Source organism: Passer montanus, unplaced genomic scaffold (genome assembly GCF_014805655.1).
Source record: "Passer montanus isolate IOZ18808 unplaced genomic scaffold, ASM1480565v1 scaffold77, whole genome shotgun sequence".
NCBI lineage: Eukaryota > Metazoa > Chordata > Aves > Passeriformes > Passeridae > Passer > Passer montanus.
The window spans coordinates 3,252,678-3,275,249 of record NW_024372923.1 but is presented as its reverse complement, the minus strand read 5'-3'; the positions used below and the strand labels follow the sequence as shown (position 1 = coordinate 3,275,249).

Sequence of the window (22,572 nt, the reverse complement as noted above, 5' to 3'; positions counted from 1 at the left end):
TGTTTTTGTATAATATTATATTTCTGCACATGAATGGCAGTGTTGTCAAATCACAAACGCCCACATAAATGTGGATCTATGGCACACAGAAGAATGTGGCTCTATGGCCACAGAGAAATGGCACCAAAGAGATTGTTCTCTGCATTAGGGGGTGAGGCACAGCAATGCATGGCTAGTGGCACTGAGGGCTGGCATGACTGGTATGCACAAGCTGCCAGTCAAACACCCTGCTAACAGTTCCAAGGGCTCAGCCACCCCTCTGTTCTGCAACATGCAGCAGAGAATACAGGTCTTATCCTATGAGACTTTTGTTACTTGGAAAAAACAACATGAGAAATCAGAACCTGTTGTACTACTTGGGAAATAAGTTCTCAATGAGAAGACTGTAGTATATGTAAAGGATAAACTAGTGAAGAAGCCAAAAGCACTAACACAGATTAAGCCTGGGCTTCCACTCGTACAGCAGTAGTGAACTTGCTGCTGACCACAGAAGCTCCTTCCACACCCCAAGCACTCCTTGCCCAAATGCTGCCCTGCAGCAGTGAACTGCATCCCATCCCTCAGCTGCCCTGTGCCCAGCAGAGCCCGGAGCACAGGCTCTCGGAGGTACCACAGAGCCCAGAGCCCCCAGCACCCTGCGTGCAGCCAGCTCCTCCAGCACATGGCATCTGCTCCAGCACACAACCCGATGTCAGGCCAGTGTGGCCCACAGGCCAGTGGCTGTGCCCTGTGACTACCAGCTGGTCACAGCTGAACTGCACTTTCCATTTTCTGATGGGAAAATTGGATTTTGCTGCTCACTCTCCTGGGATTCCAGTGCTTACCTCAAATCAAGAGAAAATTGACTCTGGAAAAATGTACTCATGCAAATTGCCATTTTCACAACTTTGCTGGGACAGACACTAAATATTATTGTAATAATTCATACACTGTGCACAACAGCTTGTGACAAAGCTCCCTCAAAATGTCAGGAATGACTGAGTGGATGCTGTCTTTAAAACTGAAAGACTTTAATTAGGAATATCTTATTTGCAAATATGACACACTCAGTGGATTATTTCATTAAACTTAATATATCTGTTACTGCGAAACATTAGTTTGTCCCACTGGGGAGTCCAAACCCCCATGCACAGGATAGTTACACAATTACTTGTGAGCTGCAATTTGGCAAAAGCATGAAATAGGGAGAATACAGTTTTAGAATTACTTGTGGAGTGGTTAAAATTGGAATTTTCTTGAGGAATGACTATAAAATGTTTCTTACTGAGGCAAAACTCCCACTGTGGATTGAAGATTCCCAGAGGCTTGGCTGGCATGAGTGTTTTGGGGAACAGCAGGACCACAGAGGCCTATCAATGCAGGGTGTGCCCCTGGGGGGTGTGGGGGGCTCCAATCAATCCCTGTGCCACCCTCACAGAGAGTCAGGCATCTCCCAAGGTCACTGGGAACTTCCAGACACTTAACACTGAGGCGCTGCTCTTCCAGCAGGGATGCAGACTCATCCCCTCTTGTGTGGGGCTGCTGGAGCTGCAGAGAGGAGTGCAGCCCGTGCCTCCACACCTCTGCAACAAGGATACACAGACAGGCTCAGAGCAGGGACCAGGACCCCTCTCTCCATCCCTGCAGCAGGGTACCCCACTCTCATCTCTAGCTGTGCTTTTTGTATGAAAGTCTCCTCAAGTATAACTTTTGACGTTAAACTTAGCATTTGCTTTTCTCTGTGCAATCTTTTGTGCATGCAGACATTCATCTGGAGGTTATCAGGGGTACCTGGACAGCACAAGAGGATTGAGCTACTGCAGAGAGACAGTGAAAAAACAATTAAACACCTTTCTATTCCTATTTGGCTTGCCACAGACTTCGTGCAAGATGTGGAAGTTTTGGTAGGGTGCTTGTGTGCACAAATATTAACTGAGGGATGACGGTGAGATCCATAAACCTGGGGACTGGAATGCAGGTGCAAACGTTGCCTCCCTGGATATTCTCTTCCATGTCACACAGGTTAAAAAGGGCCAAAGCACATCAGCAGATCATACTACAAGGCTGCATTACAGAGTGCAAATACAGATGCTGAACCTACTCTTAGGGCTTAGACTTAAACGAGAGCCAATGCCTAAAAAAAATAAATATATCACATTGCATTTGAATTATTCTTAGGCCATACAGCGGCTGTATAGAACAGGATGGGGGAAAAGGTCCCCCATATTATGAAATAATATGTGTAACTTTGTGCTATGGACAAATTTTACACCAGAATAATTCATCTATTTGAAGCTTGCAGTAAACAGCTAACCCAACACATCTGGATTGACCTGTTTGAGCAATCTGGATTTACATTTATGTTTTGCTACAATTTATTGGTAATATTTCCTGTCTCTGTCATTTCTCATTTTGCAGTTTATCCAGTGGCATATCAACTAATTGCTCATTTAAGCAAATGCAATGCTAAACACAGGAATGCTGCTTCTAAATAAAGATGCTGAGCATGAAGCCATTTTCCTATTAGTACTTTATGAAAATCAGGTGTCTCAGAAATGTTAAATAAAAGAAGCAGTTTCAGGATAGGCAGGATTTCCTTATGACCAGTCTGAGGTAGCAATGGTCCTGAGCAATCAATTTCCTTTTTCTATCCTAATTTGCCCTTATACATCATATTCAGGATTTTATCTGGACAGGGGCTGGTTGGCTCAGTGGATAAACCTCTGCCTTTTCACCTCTGGGATCATGGTTCAAGTCATACCCTGATGAAATGCACTTGATCGTCCTAATCTAGTTCCTAGTGGACAGTATTCCCATTATCTCTAAAAGGGTCAGAGCCAAGGCCATTGGGAAGAGTGCATTGTGCTATATCTTGTCTGTTGATTAATACATTTTCAGTGACGCCAGATCCTTAATCTTCATAAGCATACATATTCTCACAAAAATCTTAATAGAGATCCCTTCCAGGCTATATATTTCTGCTCAATTTGTGTATCATTTCAGGATTTCCTGGGAATACACACAATACCCCCCCAAATATATCACTTAAAATTTAAAAGTATGTTTGCTTGTACTGTTTGCAATAACATCTCTAAGTTAACTAACATGATAACACATCACTTTAAATCACTACTACTTCAGAGGGAAAACAAGACCTTTAACTCAATCTGTAGTTAGAGCACATTATAATTTTCAATTAATATAATTTTCTTCTCAGACCATATCAGTTGAGGCTGAACATACACAGAATAAAGGGAATTTATTCTGTGAAGGGAAACTGAGACAGAACATACTCTCCATAAGAGTTCACTGTTTGTCCTCTGCACCAAGAGAGCTGCTGCACAATTAAAGTAGGAAATAGAATCACTTCCATTCCATGAAAATCCAGGCTTGGAATCACTGGGCTTTTCAGCATGACACTCTGGGCTCTGGTTTGGAATGAACACTGGTACACCACCAGGGCGCTCTGAGCCCCCTGGTGATCCTGGAGCCCTTGGGCCAATCCTTCTGCCCCAGCAGCCCAAGCCACAGAGGGACACGGGCTCTGTGCCTCTGTGGGAGATGGGCCTCTGGGGCTGGGGCAGCAGGACCCAGGACCACCAGAGCTTCACTACTAGTCACCAGCTTCCACAAAGATCAACAGAAAAGATCCACTCTTAAGACAACTAATTCACTGATCACTTTTACTACACAGTTGTGGTCCAAATCCTAAGGACAGTGCATTAGCTTCTACCTGGATTGATTCTTTAATACAGATCATAAGAAAGACAGGAATGTAGGTACCATTCCTCACTTCTAATTGCAGTTAAAGATTATAAAATTATTCCTGATGATTAAATCGTTCCTCTGTAGTCATTACAGGCTTTTACATTCTTACTACATATTTATTTAATTGACTACTGAAGAAACACAATTTAGTTTGTGGTTCTTTGGTATAAGTCAATAGCCTGATTATATTTTTTTCATTACATAATTACTCTTGGCTTGCTTTTCTTTTGATTGTTTCGAAATTAACGGGGAACTCCTTTTGACAAAAAACTCACTTATAGCCTGATCTATCACAAACAATTAAAGCATCTTCAAATATCTGGTGAAAGTGTAGCTTTATTGAAGAATTCCCTGCCCCTCTTCTGGAAGCACCGGCATGGCAGATTTTTATCAGTTAAGGGCTGGAAATCCAAAGCTACAGCTGTGTTTTGTGTGAGTGATGTGCTGGTGAGCCAGTGTGATCTCAGCAGCATGGGCAGCACCGCAGACCCCACAGGAAATCCATGCAGGGCTCCAGGGCACTCTCTGCACCTGCTGGCAGAAGAGGAGCATGACCCCAGAGCAGCGATGGGGGCACCTGGTGTGGCTCCTGGTCAGGGGCTGCTGCCTCGGGGAAGGTGTGAGAACCCTCGTTTGCCCACCACTCCAAAATGAGAAGCCTCATTTGTGCTTTTCCACCCTTCGTGGACAAGCCCCCAGAGCAGGATGACACCATGGAACCAACGAGCACAGCCTGGCCGTGTCCTACCATCCAGGTCAGAAACGCTGAAAAGCAAAAACCTAACTGGGACCTGATGCCAAAATGGAACTTTGCATGCTGCACTTCCTCCTGCCCACGTCTCTCAGAGCTCCTCTGCAACACCCTCCTCACACACCCACACGGGACAGCTCTGTGTGGTTATGGACTCACACCCTGGTCTGTTGGATGGACCACAGCTCCAACATACAATTCAGAACATAGGAATTAAATAATAAAACAGTTTTGCATTATTGCAACAGCTGTTTTCAAATAGGCTTTATCTTTTTTCCTATCACCACAGAACTGGGTAAATCTGGGTGTTCCTTTCTGAAATACAGCGATACAGAACAATCATTGCACTCTGGGGTAATCAATACAGATAATTGCCAAGCTGACTTTGGAATAAGCTACAGCTAAGTCTGAATGAGCTACAGATTAGTTTGGGAAAATTAGGCCCGACAGATAACAGCATGCATTTCAAACTGAATTTCTGTTAAATAGGTGATTTGTACCTATATCAGATTTTTCATTTAAAAAAATCATTTTTATAAATATATATTATGATTCTTTTTGTTGATTACAACATAAAAAGGAAAGAATAACTGTGTATGGACAATGAAAAAGTAGCCTGTTGATAATAAATATTTGTCAGGTCTTGTCACATCCGTATACATTCCAATGTTACTGAAGAGACACGGCACTGATAAAAAAATACCCTCTGAAAAATCAATGGATTTTGAGCCCAAGCAGTTGCTAAACACACAGAAAACATCTTTATCCAACAGCCCCAGTGCTGTGAAAATTCCCAAGCCTTGCATTGGTACAGCTAAGGAAAATTTAATCTTCCCAAATACTCATCAGGGCACTCCATCCTGCAGACCTGACAGCCCCACTTATAATTAATTATACAATTTCGATGGGAATATCGACTGCACAAAGCTATAAATCATAGAAAAAGTCAATAGGCATGGACACATTCAATCATGTCCCGACCAATGATTACTACTCTTAAAATACAATAATTATTTTCAGGAGCCAGCTTGAATTAAATTTCTGTCAGGCCGGTACAAGACCGGCGGTTGATGAAGGATGCGATGGATTTTTTGGGTTGAATTCGGCACAGAGACATTTATCGTTTTAGATAGGTAGTTTGTTTTTAGTGATCATGGTGCTGCGTGTTTAACTAGACCATGAAGATTAGATTATCTCCAATGGCTCATTATATCGTTTATCTCTTTCTTCCATGTTTGATCTGGAAGATTTCCCACTTCTTGATGCATGAAAGAAATGACTACTGATTTTGAAATGGAATGTGTTTAAGTGGGATTCTGCCTGTACCTTCACACCCCACAGCCCTGTATGCAAATCAAGCAGCAGCCATCCAAAATACCACTAGGACAAGGCAAACAAGCACCAAGAACAGCTTTACACAGTTTCAAGAATGAACTGGGGGAAAACACAAATGACAAATATTTGAGTTGTTTAAAAAAAGAAAAGGAAAAGTAGTAATTATACACATAGAGGAAAATTTTGAGACAGGAATGTGATTAATATGGGAAAAGGAATTGGGAGGAGACATTGCTTTGAATTAAATGTCCCCAAAACTGCAAAACATCAGTGAAATAAACATTAGGCATTTCCTGAGGATGCATTCACCTTGTAAACTGAAACCAAAGAACCCCAAACTGATCTGACAGTAACTGCATTTGAAAGTACCTCTCATAGTGAGCACACAGGCCACATGAACCACGCTGTGGGACAGCAGCAAAGACTAGAAGGGGAATCAGATCTTCATCCCTCACGGGTCTTACTCAAACTTTTCTGACTTCAACAAATGAGTGAAATCTCAGATTCTCACATGGAATCAATCTCCCAGGTGAAGCCAACTTAAAATCAGAGAGGGCACCAGGAAGCTGCCCTCCACATCCTAGAGCCCTGCAGACAGCCTCCAACAGCCTGGCTCTCTGTGAGCAGTGAGAGAATGAGCTGTAGGCAGGGGAGAAGAGGAGAGAGGTGGAGAGCCATGGATCCTGTGCACAGCCCATCCCCGGGCACCAAGCAGCAATGTGCCCTGTGAGTGCAGCTAAACTGGGAGGTGGGGACGAGGGCCCTCTCTGTGTTCCCTTGGATACGTAACTCCTAGGAGCCCTGGATGAAATGGAGAAAGCGGAAAGCAGTGATACACAGCTTTTTCAAAATGAAGTGGCTACCATTTGAAATAAAATCACATTAAAGAAAATACGATGCCCCTGTCCACAGAAAAATTCGAGTCCTTATTACAAATCAGAGTGCTAGTGTCCCCTGTCTGCTTAATCCTCTTGGGAAGCCCTGCATGCTTGTCCAAATAGTGACAGTCTGCTGCAGAGCTTGAGATTGCTGTTCTACTTACCCTTGTGTTTCTAGTATATTTTTCTACACTTAGAAGACCTAGGTATTTTCAGAAGGGCTTTGCATTTAAGGGCTTTCCTAAGTTACTGTGTGATGCACAATGAGGAGCTAGGAAGGAAAACAGGATGCTTGAAGAAATGCAGGCTAGAGGACAGCCAAGAAAAGTGAATTGTTGTGTACATTTAATTTACAATATATCTATATAAAAAAGAAGGTAAACATGCCAAAGTTAAGAATCTGTACACAAAATAACTGGCTAAGTGGTGAGGAAAGCTGGAGCAGTTATTGTGTTGGCTGAATTATCTCTTCTCATTCTGCAGACAGGAGGGGTGATAAGGATAAAGGGCTGGTTAGAGAAATGCAATTTGAATGTGAGTTCCCAACTTACTCTTTTGAAAGGGTTTAGCAATGAACTTACCGCAGTGCCATTGTTGTCTCTAAATACATCTTGATTAAAATAGTCAAAGAGCTTCTTTTCTAATTGCAGCATAACCTAAATAAAAAAATAGGGAGAAAGGTCAGCAAAGCTCTTGGGCTCAGCAACTCAACACCCAGCTGCTGGCAGTGACCCTTTCAGAGACAGCAGCCCTTTAAAACCACACATTTCCACATGTCCAAAGCCCCTTGTCCGCTTGCCCATTTGCTCGGCCGGCAATCACTTAAACAGATCCAATTAACTGAGCATTAGGTGTGACAATCTATATCCTCCCCTCCCTTAACATTATCAGTTTGGAACAACTAAATTCATGCTTTGTAGGAAAGAAAGTGAACATTCAACACTGTTTCTATTTACATAGGGGTGCCAAGGGCATTAAGTTGTTTACCTTTCGGTCATTATCAGATTCACGAAATATTAGCTTGACTACTTCATTTGTGTCAGCTGCCCGGATGGTCTGCATTGTGGCCTTTGCACATAGTGTCTAAGAAAAACATAAGGGGAGAAACGGAAACAAGCTTATATGCAACAGAAGACCAGATTTAACTGAGCATTATCAATAGATGTATCTTCAATGCCCCTCATCAATTATAATTTGCTGTAGGTCAAAATACAAAGCACTGCAAATTTAAGTAACTTCCACTTATGATGGACTTGAAACAATAAACTGACTTATCACTGGAAGAGAAACAGGTAATAATAAGAAAATATCAATCAGGAAAGGCAAATAGTAACTCAGCTTGTACCATGTAGACAGGTTCTTTCACAGGTAACACTGTGTGCTGTATCACACATTACTTGCAAACATCCTCCAAACCACTGCTTACAGATAATGACCAAGTTTTGTGCTGGTTCTTAACAGCTGATAACTACATTGACACTACCGTTCTGTAAGTTAACCCTTGTTTGCAAAAACATCTGCCTGTAAATTCATGTTACAAGTACACTTTTGCAAGTCTGAGAAATGCTTACACAATCTGACAGCAATTTTCACAGTTTATTTTGCATAGCAAATTCCCTCTTTTAAATAAGAGACATAACGTCCCTAGATATTCTGAGGACTGGGTGCCTAAAACATATTATGAACCAACATTTTATCAGGCACAGATGAACACAGATGAACAACCTTATATCAGGCACAGTATGAATTTCCACGAAAGTGCTGGGCCTTGATCCATTGGCCACTGGGGTCCAGTTCCACAGGTAATGGGGAATAACATGAAATGGGCCGCTCAAAGGTTCCACCGCATGGCAACAGGTAAAAATCTAGAGTTTAGCAAAGCAGTTCGCGAAGCTTTAAGTATGTTAAGTGCTTTGAAATGGAGGTATGTCCATCTTAACTGGGCACATTTCACTAAGTGCTCTGCAGCCTCCCTGCCTGGGCAAGGCTGCTGGGTGCTGTGCAGAGCTACCCGTGCCCCTCTGCCTGGCTGCTGGGAACCACAAGGAAAAAGTCAGAAAGTGGAATCGAGGAAATTGTTCAAACTGGGCATTGTTCAAAGACACAGATGTGTCCCCACACCTGGGAGGCAACTCGGCACCCATGGCTGCTGCTGAGGCACACGCTGCTGACAGGATCTGTGCACAGCCCTGGATATGGATACTGACAAAGACCGTCCTTCTGAATGGAACCTTATTTTGCTAGAGGCTCTTAAGAAAAGTGCTTTCTGTTGAAGAAAGTAACTGAGTCAAGGAGAGGTAATGAGATGACTTCCCTGCTCTGCTCACCCCATTCCTTTTCATAATAACGAGACAAAAGGCTTTCAACTTTTCAGAACGTTAATTTGTAAAATAAATATGTTCTGTGGTATAGACTTTCATCCTACTACGTGCTTCTATCTCTCACAGACAGAAGTACTTATATTTGGAGTCATTATCAGAGATGCAGTGTCTACCTGACAAAACACCATGAACTACAGCTCACTTCTCCTTTCCCCATAGTCACCTTCTCCTGAAGGCAGGAATTCATGCTAACCATGTATTTAAACAAAAATCCATCTGCTTCCAAATAATTAAGATTTCAGCTGAGGATCTCCAGGCCAAAATGGGAACAATCTGCCAATGGACATTTTGCTCCCATGTGGTAAAAATTTGATCCTTGATAAAGGCCCTTGCCTACTGGCACAGTACAAATAAAAAGCAGCAAGTTGAGCAGTTTCATTCTTAACAAGTAATTTGAATGGGATTTGGTAAAAACCCACAAATCTGTTATTTTTCTTACAAGTTTGTGAGTGAAACAGATGTTGATTCCCCATCTCACTGAAAAAGAGATGTCCATTTCTGACAAACTTTTCCTGTTTCCTCCGTCCCCAAAAGCAGCGCCAGGCCCATCTGACTCTGGGTTTGCCCTGGAACACTGGGCACACTCGCGGCACCAGAACAGCTGCAGTGTGTGCAGTCACAGGTTTCCCTGGCAGAAGGAGCACTGGCCCCACAGGCACAGGCACGGGCTGCTCTGCGAGTACTTCATCTGCTCTGCAGGACTTCAAGGTGATTTTCTGAAGCCTTGGGAGAAGAGCAGTAACACGCTGGTTAAACGCCACCCGGCCTGGCAGGAGGAGTGGCATGCTGGACCCTTGTGGGAGCTGCGCCGTCAGGACCTGTTACTTTTCATTTTGAGCACAGCCCTCCTACCTGCTCCCTCGCACCCGAGGCAGCCGGACGATCCCTTTGTCTGCTCAGACATGCCGCGGCCGTTTTGCCATCTGTGTCCGTAGGAGCAGTGAGGTAATCCAGCAGCGAGCCATTCCCAACCTCGCTCCCTCCGCGCGGGTGATTGAAATTCAGAGCACAGATCAGATAATCGGGTCAAGCCCAAAAAAAGAGGCTTTGGGCTCATGTGTCACAAATCAGTCTGGTCCCTTCAAACAGCACACCAGATTAGAACAAGCACCCGAACAAACCAGAGCGGAAAACCCGCAGCTCTCTAAAGCTGGTTTCAAAAGCTCTAACAAATCGCTCCATCTTTCACTCATTTAAACTTTCCAAATGAGGGTCAATACGGTCCCCGAGCATCCAAATGCTAATGCGCTTAAGTGCGCTTAAGCAGCTTTCCAGAGTGAATGGGCCAAAGAAGGGCTCGAAAAGACACGGCAGAGTTACTGTCACTGTCAAAAAGTCATTGTAGCCACCCCCAGAGTGGTTGCAATTCAACAAATTCATGATTTCTGTCTCTTAAAGGCATCTGCTTGAGAACATTTTTTTCCCTGAGCTGCTTTATCTCACAACGTCAGGCCGGCTCCAAAAGAAAAACCCTGCGATCGACTCTTGAGAACCAATACAGAGAAAGGACCCACATACCTTATTGCTTTCAAATTTCACACACACAAAAAGTTACCTTATTCACAGACAAAAGTGATTGGGCAAAGGTTCATTTCTTATACAAGCTGGAGGCACTCCTTTTTTCCTCCTCCTTTCAATTTCTGCACAGTCGTAGTCACCCAAGCAGAAAACTTTCAGGACCATGTGCCTTTTTAGGCAAGCCTGCTTATGAAGGGATTTTTTGTTGCTGGCAAAGAAAATCAAAATGCTATGAAAACTCACTGTTCCTTGCTGGGTATTCCCTCAAAGGTATATTTTTACAAGGGCAGAAGAGGTGAAATCAGATATCATAACTCTACATAACTTCTTTTTAAAAAAGAAAACCTCTTTTTTTTTCTTTGGAAACAAGTTTTGGTTAAAAACCTTGCAGGAGGGCTGCATTTAGAGCTGAGAGGGAGCTCAGCAGCCAGCCTTTCCCTAGAAAACACAGCCATATCTCATTCCGTTTTCCCATACTATACACAGGTAGATGCTTTGTAGTACTTTTGAAATAGCCCTTTGTGATAACTTATGTATATTGAATTGCAAAACATAGTAACAACTTTCCTGACAACGGCATTGAAATGTAATAACAAGATCCTGTTACATAAAGCTAGGAGGAAATGGTTTTTATGTTTACAAGAGACAAATCTGGAACTTCTAAAGTCGGCAATTCTCAGAATTACACTGTTGATTTATAGCATAACACACCTTCTGCTCCCCCATATACACCACAAATCAAAGTGTTTAAGACTGCATTTCTTCATACTTAGAGTAAGTAGGGATACAGACATTAAAACAATTGTTACATACATAGAACACACAACAGTCTATAACATACAATTTATATCATGCTTATACAGGAACACTGTGAGCAGCCACGGACTGCACTGCTGCCTCCTGCTTGGCTGGAAACTGCAGCTGATTTTTCATGGATTCCACACTTTAGACTCTGAGTCCACCTCCTGATCTGTAGCTATCACATGCTTGTAAGTCCCTCAATAATTTTTGGGGGGTGGGAGGGAAACGCCCCCAAAAGGGGGGAATTAAACACCTACAGACTCAGCCTGTCCTACTGCATCTGTCCACTGACGCTAAAGATGTGCAGTATTGTTCTCTATTGTTTGAATACTCAGGACTTATTATTACTTTGAATTCTTCTTAAAAAACGGAAGAGAAAAAAGAATATATACATTGTTACTTTAAAATTTAAAAAGTTCAGCAATAGCTGCCACTGGAATTTGCAGCAAGCTGCATAGATTGACACAGATGTGCTGTGAGTGCTAGGAGAGAAGAGCAGAGTCTGAAGATTCCTGACAGGAGCTAAGTTAAATAAGGTCTTCAGCACATGAGCAACCAAATCAACTAAATGAAAGATATTTAATTTTTTTCCAGTTAAATACTCTGTGGATTCTGGAACAACAGAAAGGACAGACATACATGTATCATCTAATTATGAAAGTGAAATACTTCTGAAATGCTGCTCAAAATCCAAAATCAATCTGACACTTATTAAACTAGGATAATATTTTAAAAAATTTATTATTATAATTTGGATGCAAATTGTACTTGAAATAATCAGTGAGGCAAAATATTTGCTACTTTGGGAATAACAGAAGCATCTGTCTTGTTTGGGCTCCTCCTTACCTTTGAGGAGACAACATGATTTCCTGGATATTGGGAATATAATAGCAGCAAACTCCCCAAGTCAAATGACATCAGAAAAAAACAATGCTACACGTAACTTTCTGAGCCAACGAGAGCTGTGCATTTAGGTACAGGGCAGATAACACCGTGCTTTTTAAACTGCACCTTCCCATTGAAATAGAGGCTTATTATAGCCAATTTTTCACATCCACAGAGGTTTTTGCCTTCACAGCTGCTGCAAAAATCAAGGGCATCCAAGGGCTCAATCTCCAGGGTATAGCAACCAAACCCTGTCTGAGAGGACATACACTTCTATGGAAAAAAATATCCTTTAGACTAACCTTGAGTTAACTTTAACTGTGTGCAAATAGCAAAAATATCCCAGAACAGCTACTACACTTTCCAGCAGCAGGAACTGAACTCAGCAGTGACGTAAGTGTTAGCTGAATAAAGAACAAACACAAACAAGTATTAATGAGAATCCACGTAAAGTACCAATAAAATGACTTTCTCTTTGGATGTTCCCAGAGGAGTCAGCTCCTATCCAGGGGAGGCAGTGGTGGTGGAGCTGGGTGGCAGCAGAGCGAGACCCCTGCCCTGCTCCTGTCTGCTGGCACTGCTCATGTGCCCCGTGTATGGCCCCTCTTCCGACGGCACATCACTACCACTGACATGGCCCTGCTGCCTGTACCCATGTCGGGAGTGATTTAACCTCACGGCAGGTTAAAGAAGCACCAATCCCATCCCTGTGAGCGCCTGGCCCAGGAGCTGCCCGGGACCTATGGGAGCTCTGGTCCCCTCCATGCAGCCCTCCTACTGAACTGTGGCACAGGGATATTCTGGGATACTTTAAAATGCTTCTTTGGGCGGTGTCTGTGACCAAAAAATCAGCACTATCCTCGTGTTCCCATTGTCCCAGAGATCTTCTGCCTCCCTAAAACAAATGATCCCTGCTGGAAACAACCTGCCTTCCTCTGGTCTCAATTTGACGGCAACACTAGGTTAATTATAAAATGCATCTTCTTGTCCAGAAATGGAGATAATTCATGACACGGTTGCCACAGTGTGTCACCAGGCAATGCCAAACTTTTCCTGTTTACTTTTCAGGCACTGTGCTGAGTGAGCTGAGAGTCCAGGTGCCAGCACGGCCGCTGTCCAGAGGCACAGCGTACCCGCGCACCCGCCTTGGGCAGGGTGGCTCCCCTGCCCTGGCACTGCCCAAAGCACCACCCAGCTCCTGCAGAGTCATCCCTGGCAGCACTGCCTGTGGCTCCTGTGCCCATTTGCTCAGCAGGCAGTAGGCCAGGCTTAGCACAGCACACTGCTGCAGACCCCAGCCCGGGCAGGGATGGGCACTGGAATGGCTGGCTCACAGCTGGAACAGCTGGCCTGGTGCCAGAGTGGCTGGCTCAGTGCCATGTGTCGATGGCACAGCCTGCCTTCTCCAGGTCTGGAAAGAGCCCTGAGGTCCCTGACTGTGGCCTCTGCCTCAGCAGTTTTGCTCTGTGCCAACAGCTGGTGGCAATTATGGCCCTCTTTGAAATTCTCTTCTTCAGAAAAGAATCTGAATTAATTGCAAAAGGCCTCTGCCTCTCAGATTCTCCAAGTTTACAGATCAGGCTAGAACTCCTTTTCCATATTCCCCTGCATGCTGATTACCATCTTATTTTCTCTCTCTGTCTCTCCGGTCAGGTTGCACATCTTTTTGTACTCTCCTGTTTCATTTTCCTGACTATGATCTCAAGCCTGAGTTCAGCAAAGCATCTACATGGTGATTTACAAACAATTTACCTGGAGTTGTCTGGCACCTGTGTGAATCAGGACACAGAACTGTGCAGGGTCTCTGCACACAAAGGTAAAGGGCTCCCCTGCTCACTTTTTAAAGCCTCAGTTTAAATTCGCTTGCTGACATCAGACATCAGTATGCATTCAGGACTTTGACCAGATCCAGATAAGCCCACAGCACGACAAGATCAGAACTTGGAAGCAATCTGCCAGAAAAATCCTTTCCCTCCTCCTGTCCATCCTTCTATATAATTTTGTATTACTACTTGAGCTCAAGTAGTCCTGAGGGAGTATTCTAAGAGAAATATTTGCTTTTTCTTACTTACAGAAAGTGGGACAGTCCAACTGTTCCTAAGGAAATTCTCTGCATTAACACAACATATATATCTTGTTCTATAAGGTGTGATCCTCTTCAGATATACTCAGATGTTCTGTTACTTATCTTCCATTATTTTTTCTGCTTTAGCTGTGCAGTAATGCCAGCTTCAGAAATTCTTTGCTGGAAACCTTCAGAGCACTTACACTCTTGCACTCCAGCTGACCAGGCAGAGGACTGGGTGTATTGTTTCTGTTCAGCAAAGACTTTGATGAAGCACATAGGATCTGTGAAGTAAATCTGTTTCTGCAGAGAAACATAAAATCTCCTGCTTTCTTGAATTCAGGAGAAATGGAATAAGAAGCAGCTCTCTCCTTATAGCTAAACTTGCTTTTATCTAACTTGCAGAAAAGGAACATCTTTTCATTCTAAAAGCTAAATAGCCTGTGAACCCCATCTGCTCCTGGCAATTGCCTTTGCTTTGAGTGGTAGCATTTGCCTGCGTGCTCACTGATGGTGCTTGTGTTTCTGCTGCCTCCAAACCTCATGGCTTCTTACAGCCACAAGAAATGAAACATGGGAGCAGTAACATCAAGTAGCAAAAATTTAAGCAAACACTTAAGAAAATTATTTGGTGCTTCATGACTTCCAGTACTGGGCTCTGCAGTCTCTGGAGTCTGTCAGCTTCACTCTCCTCCAGCCTTGCAGGGCTGTCCTGACACAGCACAGCACGGGCATGGCCAGCCACGGGAGTGCTCCAGGCTCCCACCTGACCTCAGAACGAACAGCAAGCCCAGAAACACTCCCAACCAGCACTGCCAAACCCAGTAAATTCAGGAGTTTGCCCTTTGAAATAATGGGGAGTTTTTAACACGATCAATGGTGTGACACAGCTCAGGTTCAAGGCTTAACCTTTCGAGAGTGTGGCCCTTTGGCTCCCACATAGTAGACTCTCAGCAGCAGGTATAATTAAAAGTTAACTTTCAAAATATGTAGTGTTGGGCAATTCTGATATAAAATTATATATGTACCTAAAATCTAGGTGTCTTGAGGCAGGCACTGAATACTTTTAATCACAAAATTAAAAATAATAAAGAAATGAAAAACTTTTTTCTTTTTCCTATTATGCAAACCAGCAAAAAAAAATCCTTAGCAGTTTAACAAAGATGGAATATGAGATGTGGAACAGGTAAGTGACTTGCATGAGGCACAAGTGTGTTGTGGGCTGCCAGCAGCTCAGGCTTGGATTCTTGCTAAGCCTAAGCACAACGGTGGGATGGATGGGTGGACACATGCCCTTGAGGATGGACACATGCCCTACAGGATGGACACATGCCCTCCAGGATGGACACTCCAGGATGGACATGTACCCTTCAGGATGGACACATGCCCTTCAGGATGGACACATGCCCTTCAGGATGGACACGTGCTCTCCAGGATGGACATGTCCCCCTAGAATGGATGAACACCCTCCAGCTCATACAATGGTCATGAGCATGTACAGCAAAGTCCTCCAGGATGGACACATGCCCTCCAGGATGGACATGTACCCTTTAGGATGGACACATGCCCTCCAGGATGGACACGTGCCCTCCAGGATGGACACGTGCCCTCCAGGATGGACATGTCCCCCCAGAATGGATGAACACCCTCCAGCTCATACAATGGTCATGAGCATGTACAGCAAAGTGGAAGAGAAGTCCCTGTTCTTTCACTGTTTTCTATCGATGGGAAAAAACCACTCCAAGTTCACTTTACTATTTAAGGAAACAAATGTGACAGGAAAGTATTCTTGAGCTCACTGCATGTGGTTTCCAGTCCTGAACAAGTTGGGAATGCAACATTCACTGTGTTAACTGAAACATGCTGCATGGTGTTATGGTGAGACTAAAACTTTGCTGATCAGGTGATGTCTTCCTGATGCAGCATGTGAACCACTTCTTTACTCTATTTTTCCCCTGTTGTTCTGTTTGTCCAGCTTCTTTCACTCAACTCCTTTTCATCCCGCCATATCTTATTAATTTCTCATTGTCATACTCCCTGTCTGGTTCACCATCATTTGCTGATTTACTCACTTTTGAAATGGGATATGAGTCCAGCAGCTAAGTTCAAATAATCATTCATAGCTGGTTATGTTCAGACAGCTCTGCGAGCCATGAGGTGGGATTGCTGAGCTGCCCCTCCCAGCCCTGTGGTGCAGGTGCCTGGCTGCTGCAGCACCCTGGCCACAGCTGAGCTGCTGGGCTGTCCCCAGGCACACTGCCCACCAGCAGGTTGCTGCTTCTTCAATGACACCCAGGACATCATGGAGTTCACCCATTTCCAGGAGCCCATATTCACACATTAAAATAAATAATTGTAGATTAAATGAATGAAGGATATTTTTGTAAAATAATGTGCAAGGTGGGTACCCAACATCTGGTATATTCTTGATGAAAGCTAAGACAGACTGACAGATCAGCATGTGCATACACCCAAAGAAGACTGGCATCACATAAAAACAGCTATGGGGTAGAACAGTCAGTGTGGAGAGAGGAAACAGGGTGGCATGTTCTATGTACTGCCTCTATTCACCACCCTGTAATGAATTCTGAGTTCCTTCTGGCTTGGTTTGTGATGGTGTGAGAGCCAAGTGTTGTGCAGTACAGCAATGTTCAGGACCCCCAGGACATGGTTTCCACTGACAGTTCAAGGCTCGGGACCAAAGGCCCTTGGCCAACTAGGGACACAGCTGATCACAGAGAGAACAACTTGGAGGAACAGCAACTTCACAGCACTGGCTGGGGATGCAAAGGGGTTTAACCTGCAGTGAATGCTGATCCCTGTCTCATTCGACCCCATCACTGAGGGCACCATTGAGTGAGGACAGAAAGCTCTGCAAGAAATGAGACAACCAGGGTCCTCCTGCTTGTAGCAACCAAAGACCCTGCCAGGGGGGTGGGACTTGACTGGGCCAAACAAGCAGAAATGTATTCTACAGAGTTTCTGAAACAGAAATGAAATTATTTTTGTTACGCAAACCAAGATTCAAATATGTGAGACACGTGAGTACAGAAGAGTTAATGCAGCATCATTTTAGAGCTCGCAGCTGGGGCTGCCTCGTGAAGTGCTATTCTTTCCGCTGTATCTTTAAGTGCTGTTAAATTCATTTGTCACTTGATCGAAAGCCAACAGGCTACAAATCTCCCAAGCCCCTCTCGCACTGAATAGTGACAGGAGGATTCTGTTCTGCCATCAGAAAACATTTGTGCGCAGCTCTGTCCGCAGTCATACACGCTACTTTAACTCATCTGCCTCCCCATTCTCCCCAGCCTGGGAGGACAAATTGCTCACTGTGGCTCCCTTTCAGAGGCAGCGCAGCGCGCAAAGAATCATGACTGAGCAGAAACACAAGGAACAGGCACATAAAAATTCATCACTTTGGCCTACTGACCCCTTGCCACTGGATTTGGCAAACCCCATCTCAAAAAGTAGCACCGAGGGAGAGCTAAGCAGAGCGGCTGAGTGAAATTACTGACAAAAAATATCCTGGACACAGGAAAACCCCACCAGATGCTTCATTGTCTTTGCAGAGAAGTGGTGCTGAAAAAGGGGGTGATCTACCACATGGCATATTGGGTGGAATAAGTAGTGCCATTGTTTCAGGGCAGCTCTGTCACTTACTGACCGCAATACAAAGAGGTGTAAAGCAAGATTTAATCCTGACTTTTTAGTCAGCAGATTAAAACCAATCATGCCAGATGTCCACAAGACTGTTTAACATACAGAAAGCTTTTTCATACTCTACAAAATAGTAGAAGTTGTAATAACTTCTTTATTTCCTCTAGAGAGGCCTTTTCTACTCACTTTTAGTCAGAAAAAAGGGAGATGTTGCAACAGATTTAAAGATGTGCTATTAATTTTTAGCCTTTCTTCTTTTCCTTTTTGAGACAAAGCTAAACAAAGTAAATTCTTTAACCCATCCAAAATTAGACAAGTACGCCAAAGAAAACTGCTGGCATAAGAAAGTTGTGATTTTAAAAAGAATTTATACCCATTAAGACCAGCAATGGATGCTAACAGCAGTGTTTAAGTTCTTCAAGTACTACTTGAAGTGGTGAAAGACATTAAATCATGGTGGTCAGCATGGTGGGAAAGGAACAGATTATCCTTTTCCCCTCAAGACTGGAATTGTGCTGGTGGACTGGAGTTGAGACTTCCTGCCCAGATGTCTCCTCACACCTGGTCTGAGGATGGGTGTGCTCTGCTGCCTGCCTGGCACAGGAGCACACAGGCAGGGCACCGTGGGGCTGGCAGGACCCTCGGGGGAGCCCTGGCCACACAGGAACCTGCCAGGACCCTGGCCTGGCACGCCAAGGGCCAGGTCCCTCTGTGCCAGCAGCAGATGTCACCTCCACAGCCACTCCTGCTGTGGGACCCAGAGCCCTGACCACAGTCACTGCAAGCTGAAATACAAGTGCTAATAAGTGAAAAATACTCACTGAGTGGTGTTCTTTAAACTCACCTACACAACTGTTACAGTGTTGTAAAGCAGCAGTGTTGCTGCTTTCTTTTGTATCTATTTATGAACAAATTAATATCCAAAAGTACTACCATAAAGGATAAAAATTCATAAATAATCAAAGCATATTTAGTATTTTTTCTACTATATTAGCAAAATGGAAAAAAGTCTGCATATCAGTGTTCCACTGCATAATTTCCATAGCAAAAAATGCTGCCAAATTCAGCAGAACTCAGAATGTATATTTACTTTGTCATATTAAAGTGCAAATAATTTATGCATTTAAAAAAATTAACTTCTCTTTGGAAAAAATGATAGAAATGATAGAAAAAATAAATCTCCTTGAAATTCCAGTATTGGGCTGATTTGTATCACATTTATAATTTAGTAATTCAGAAGCCATATGGCAGCAAGATAACATATCTACATATCTGGTAGAGACATAAGTGAAGAGTTGAAATCATAAACCAAACAAACTAGCAAGGCACTGCTTTAGTTCTACCGACACTAAGGCAGGGACAGGCACAACTCCTTCCCGGCTGTTTGGTGCTTTCAGAGGAGTGCCTGTAAGACACTGCAAGCTGTCCCTGCTGGGTTACTGCAGCTGGGGAAGGGGCTGCAGCTCTTCTGCCCTCCTGCCACCACGTGAGCCACTCTGCACTTTTCCAAAGCAGGATGGCACTTCTGGAACTCATGTCAGACAAAAGAGCGTGCTTTGGCTGACCATGGTTTGCAGCATTATAAACCACAGCCACAGGTACAAGGATAGTAGCCTGCTTCCTTACTGGAAGATGTGTTTCATTAGGTTAATTAAGATGCACAATTTGTCTTTCTTTCACCATCATCATCATCATCCTTACTGTACTCCTTGCACGTTTTGTATCATACATGCTAATGATTCTGTGATTCTGTACTGAAAATTTTGGACAGGCAGAACCTCCAGTACTGCCTCTCGTTTCCCCAGTGCACTCTGATGGCTGAAAGGTGTAACACTGGCTTTAAATCTTCTGGCCTCTCCCTGTCACACTGAGGGGACCCGGGCAGGCACTGCAGTGAAGATGATGGTATTTTCTTTGTAACTAAGTCCAACTAGAGGCTCAAGCTACCTAACAGGAAAAAGTCAACCAAGTGTAAATCTGACTGAGAGATTTCTGCCAGTTAAACAGTTACTTCATTACTGCTTATTCCACCCTGGAATTTGCACAAAATTACAATTCTACTCTCTACTTCTGAATTTCTTAAGGCAAGTCTTGTGGGTGGCCCTCAAGATACATTTTACCAATTTTTCATGCCCATCCCTCGAAATGTGACCCTGCTCCTGTGCTTTTATCTCTCTGACAACTTCACACAGGAAAACATGCAGCCCCTCTGATAGCATGAAATCGGAAACAATAGCCTCTGGAAACAAAGGGGAGGAGGGAGGCAGGGTACAGTCCAGGTCCTGGCTGATTTTAGGCACAAACAGATGTTCATAGGGCCCAATACCCCGAGCAAGCTGAAAGGAAAAGCTTGTAAAAGAAATGGACCTTAAAAACAATGTATTGAAGAGCTTTAAAATAAAGGCAAAGGGAAAGCAATATGGCTTTCACTGATAAATCTCAGCTAAGAAAACCAAAGTGGCACCATGAATTTCAATGATGCATTTTTCTTTCTCAATGAACTCTACAGCTCATTTTGAAATCTACAAATTGCTTAAATCTCAACTTAGTTTACAAGTCTCCCACAGCCATTAAAAGGTTACAATACAGGCATTTCTATTTCTTGTAACTAATCACCAGAGCTGGAAACACCCAGCGAAGCCCTGAAATATAGGCTAATGCCATTATTTTAAAAGCTGCTTACAGCTCAACAAAGAGGAATATGCTGAAAGAATCTTGATTGGAAAAAATCTTAGACTAGCTGTTGGAACAAATTATGTTCAATCTCCTGCTCTTTTCATGTGCACTATTTCAGACTCAAAAAGCCCCATGGAAAGAATCCTTGAAGCGCTGTCCTGAATTGGACTTGGGTTGTGTTTCACAAAAGCCAAAACGCAGCATTTACAAATGAAACAAAGTGTGGAATCATTCCTCCGACTAAAGTTTCTGCTTTTGTGATTAAAACTCTCTTCCTCTCTCTTGAAGAGCCTGCCATCCAAAAGGCCCTGTGCCATGCTCCAATGCACAAAATACATGTATTCATTACAGGAGAAAAAACCTTGAAAAATTTGGCACAAAGGCGGGCGCATAGCTTAAGTCCTGTTTAGGGTAGCCCTCACTTGAACTCCACTCATTTGCATAGATTTTACCTATTGATTGTCTCTATCAGGGATACAGTGGCTAAAAGGAATGTTCCATCAGCTGCCTGTGGTCAGGTGCAGATTTAATTTGATAGTTATTAGCATCAATGAGACTCACGCAGTCAAGAAATAAAGAAGTGGAATATCTTTCCACCAGCATCACAATCAGTAAGAATTATTTTAACGACAAACAAAGCTGAGACTGAGACTGAAGGTACCTAAGGCAGCTTAGGAAGCTTAAGAAATTACAGGTTGAAACTCCATCCAGAAGTGACTGTGCATTTGTCCACTCTAATCATACATACCAGATCCTCTGTGGCACCGATTTCATCCTCAGCTGAAGCAAATGGCACCTCTTTGACTAAAACAAACCTTCAGAAAGGCATGACCTCTTGCTAACACACAGGACACTCACCAATTCCTCTGGCAGCCACTCCAGGAACAGAACTACTTATTGATCACTTTATGGCTAATTTCCCATGTATGATTTTTCATTTTAAATTGTCTGTTAGCAGCTTATAAACATCACTTAGACCCAAAAGGAGGTGGGACACTGCTGTGAACACAGCAAAGTATGAAACCACAGCCTTCTGCAAACTCCTGGAAACCCTCTGACCTACTGGCAAGGGGTGTCTGAGTTAACTGGAGTGGATCTCTACGGAAGCCCAGCTCAGCAAAGCTGGCCCTACAAGCTCTGAAAACAACTCCTCCTTGGCACTCAGATCTGGCCCAGAGTCTGGTAAGAGGACAGAGGGCCTTGCTCTCCTCTCACAGCAAACCGTGACTGCAATACCTGGAGTGGAGGTGTGCAACGGATTTCAATACCCAGGCTCAGCAGCCACATGTAACGTCAAATATGCAATTACAATAAAATTACCTAAAGATGCCTGAATGATTATGCCATGGCACTGCTGTGGGAGCTGAGGTTCAGCTGTTGGCAGCTGTTTGCCTTTGGCAGCTGTTTGCCTGTCTCCCAAAGCTCTGCCACTGACCCCTTGGTGCTCCTGCCTGTGCAACACAGACAAATGCAAAGTTAAACACTGATGCTTTCAACAAACTCATCTTGCCAAAGGATCACTTGATTTCACTTCACCACCTTCATCCAAGTTGTTAATCTCAGGATAAACTGCCTTGTTCAAGCATGTTTTGTGACTGCATTTTCTCTCTCAATTTTCTTCTCATTACCTACTCTTGCATTAGGTTGTCTGAAATGAATGTCAAGCTAATGAGCCTTCAGCTATTGAGAACCCTGCTTGGTGTCTCCCTCCTTTCTTCCACCTTAACTACAGGAACAAATTTATTATTCTAAAATTCTGTTATGACCCAAGTACACCAATTTGTTCCAAACCAACTTTCAAACCTGTTGGTTACAGATGGGCAATTACAAACAGCCATTGCTACTCTTAAAGTTCCTGCTCCTGACTGATCTGTCAGG

The 22,572-nt window shown here is 43.6% G+C and overlaps 1 protein-coding gene across 1 annotated transcript in view; it reads right to left on the bottom strand.

Annotated features, from left to right (window-relative positions):
* The window catches only part of INPP5A (inositol polyphosphate-5-phosphatase A), a 172,909-nt gene that overhangs the window by 22,519 nt on the left and 127,818 nt on the right, over window positions 1-22,572 (bottom strand). Inside the window, exons 10-11 of the mRNA XM_039731380.1 lie at window positions 7,699-7,794; window positions 7,293-7,367 (exon numbers count right to left, since the gene is read on the bottom strand). Of these exons, the coding sequence (XP_039587314.1) occupies window positions 7,293-7,367; window positions 7,699-7,794 (171 nt within the window). The remainder of the gene's footprint in view (window positions 1-7,292; window positions 7,368-7,698; window positions 7,795-22,572) is intronic.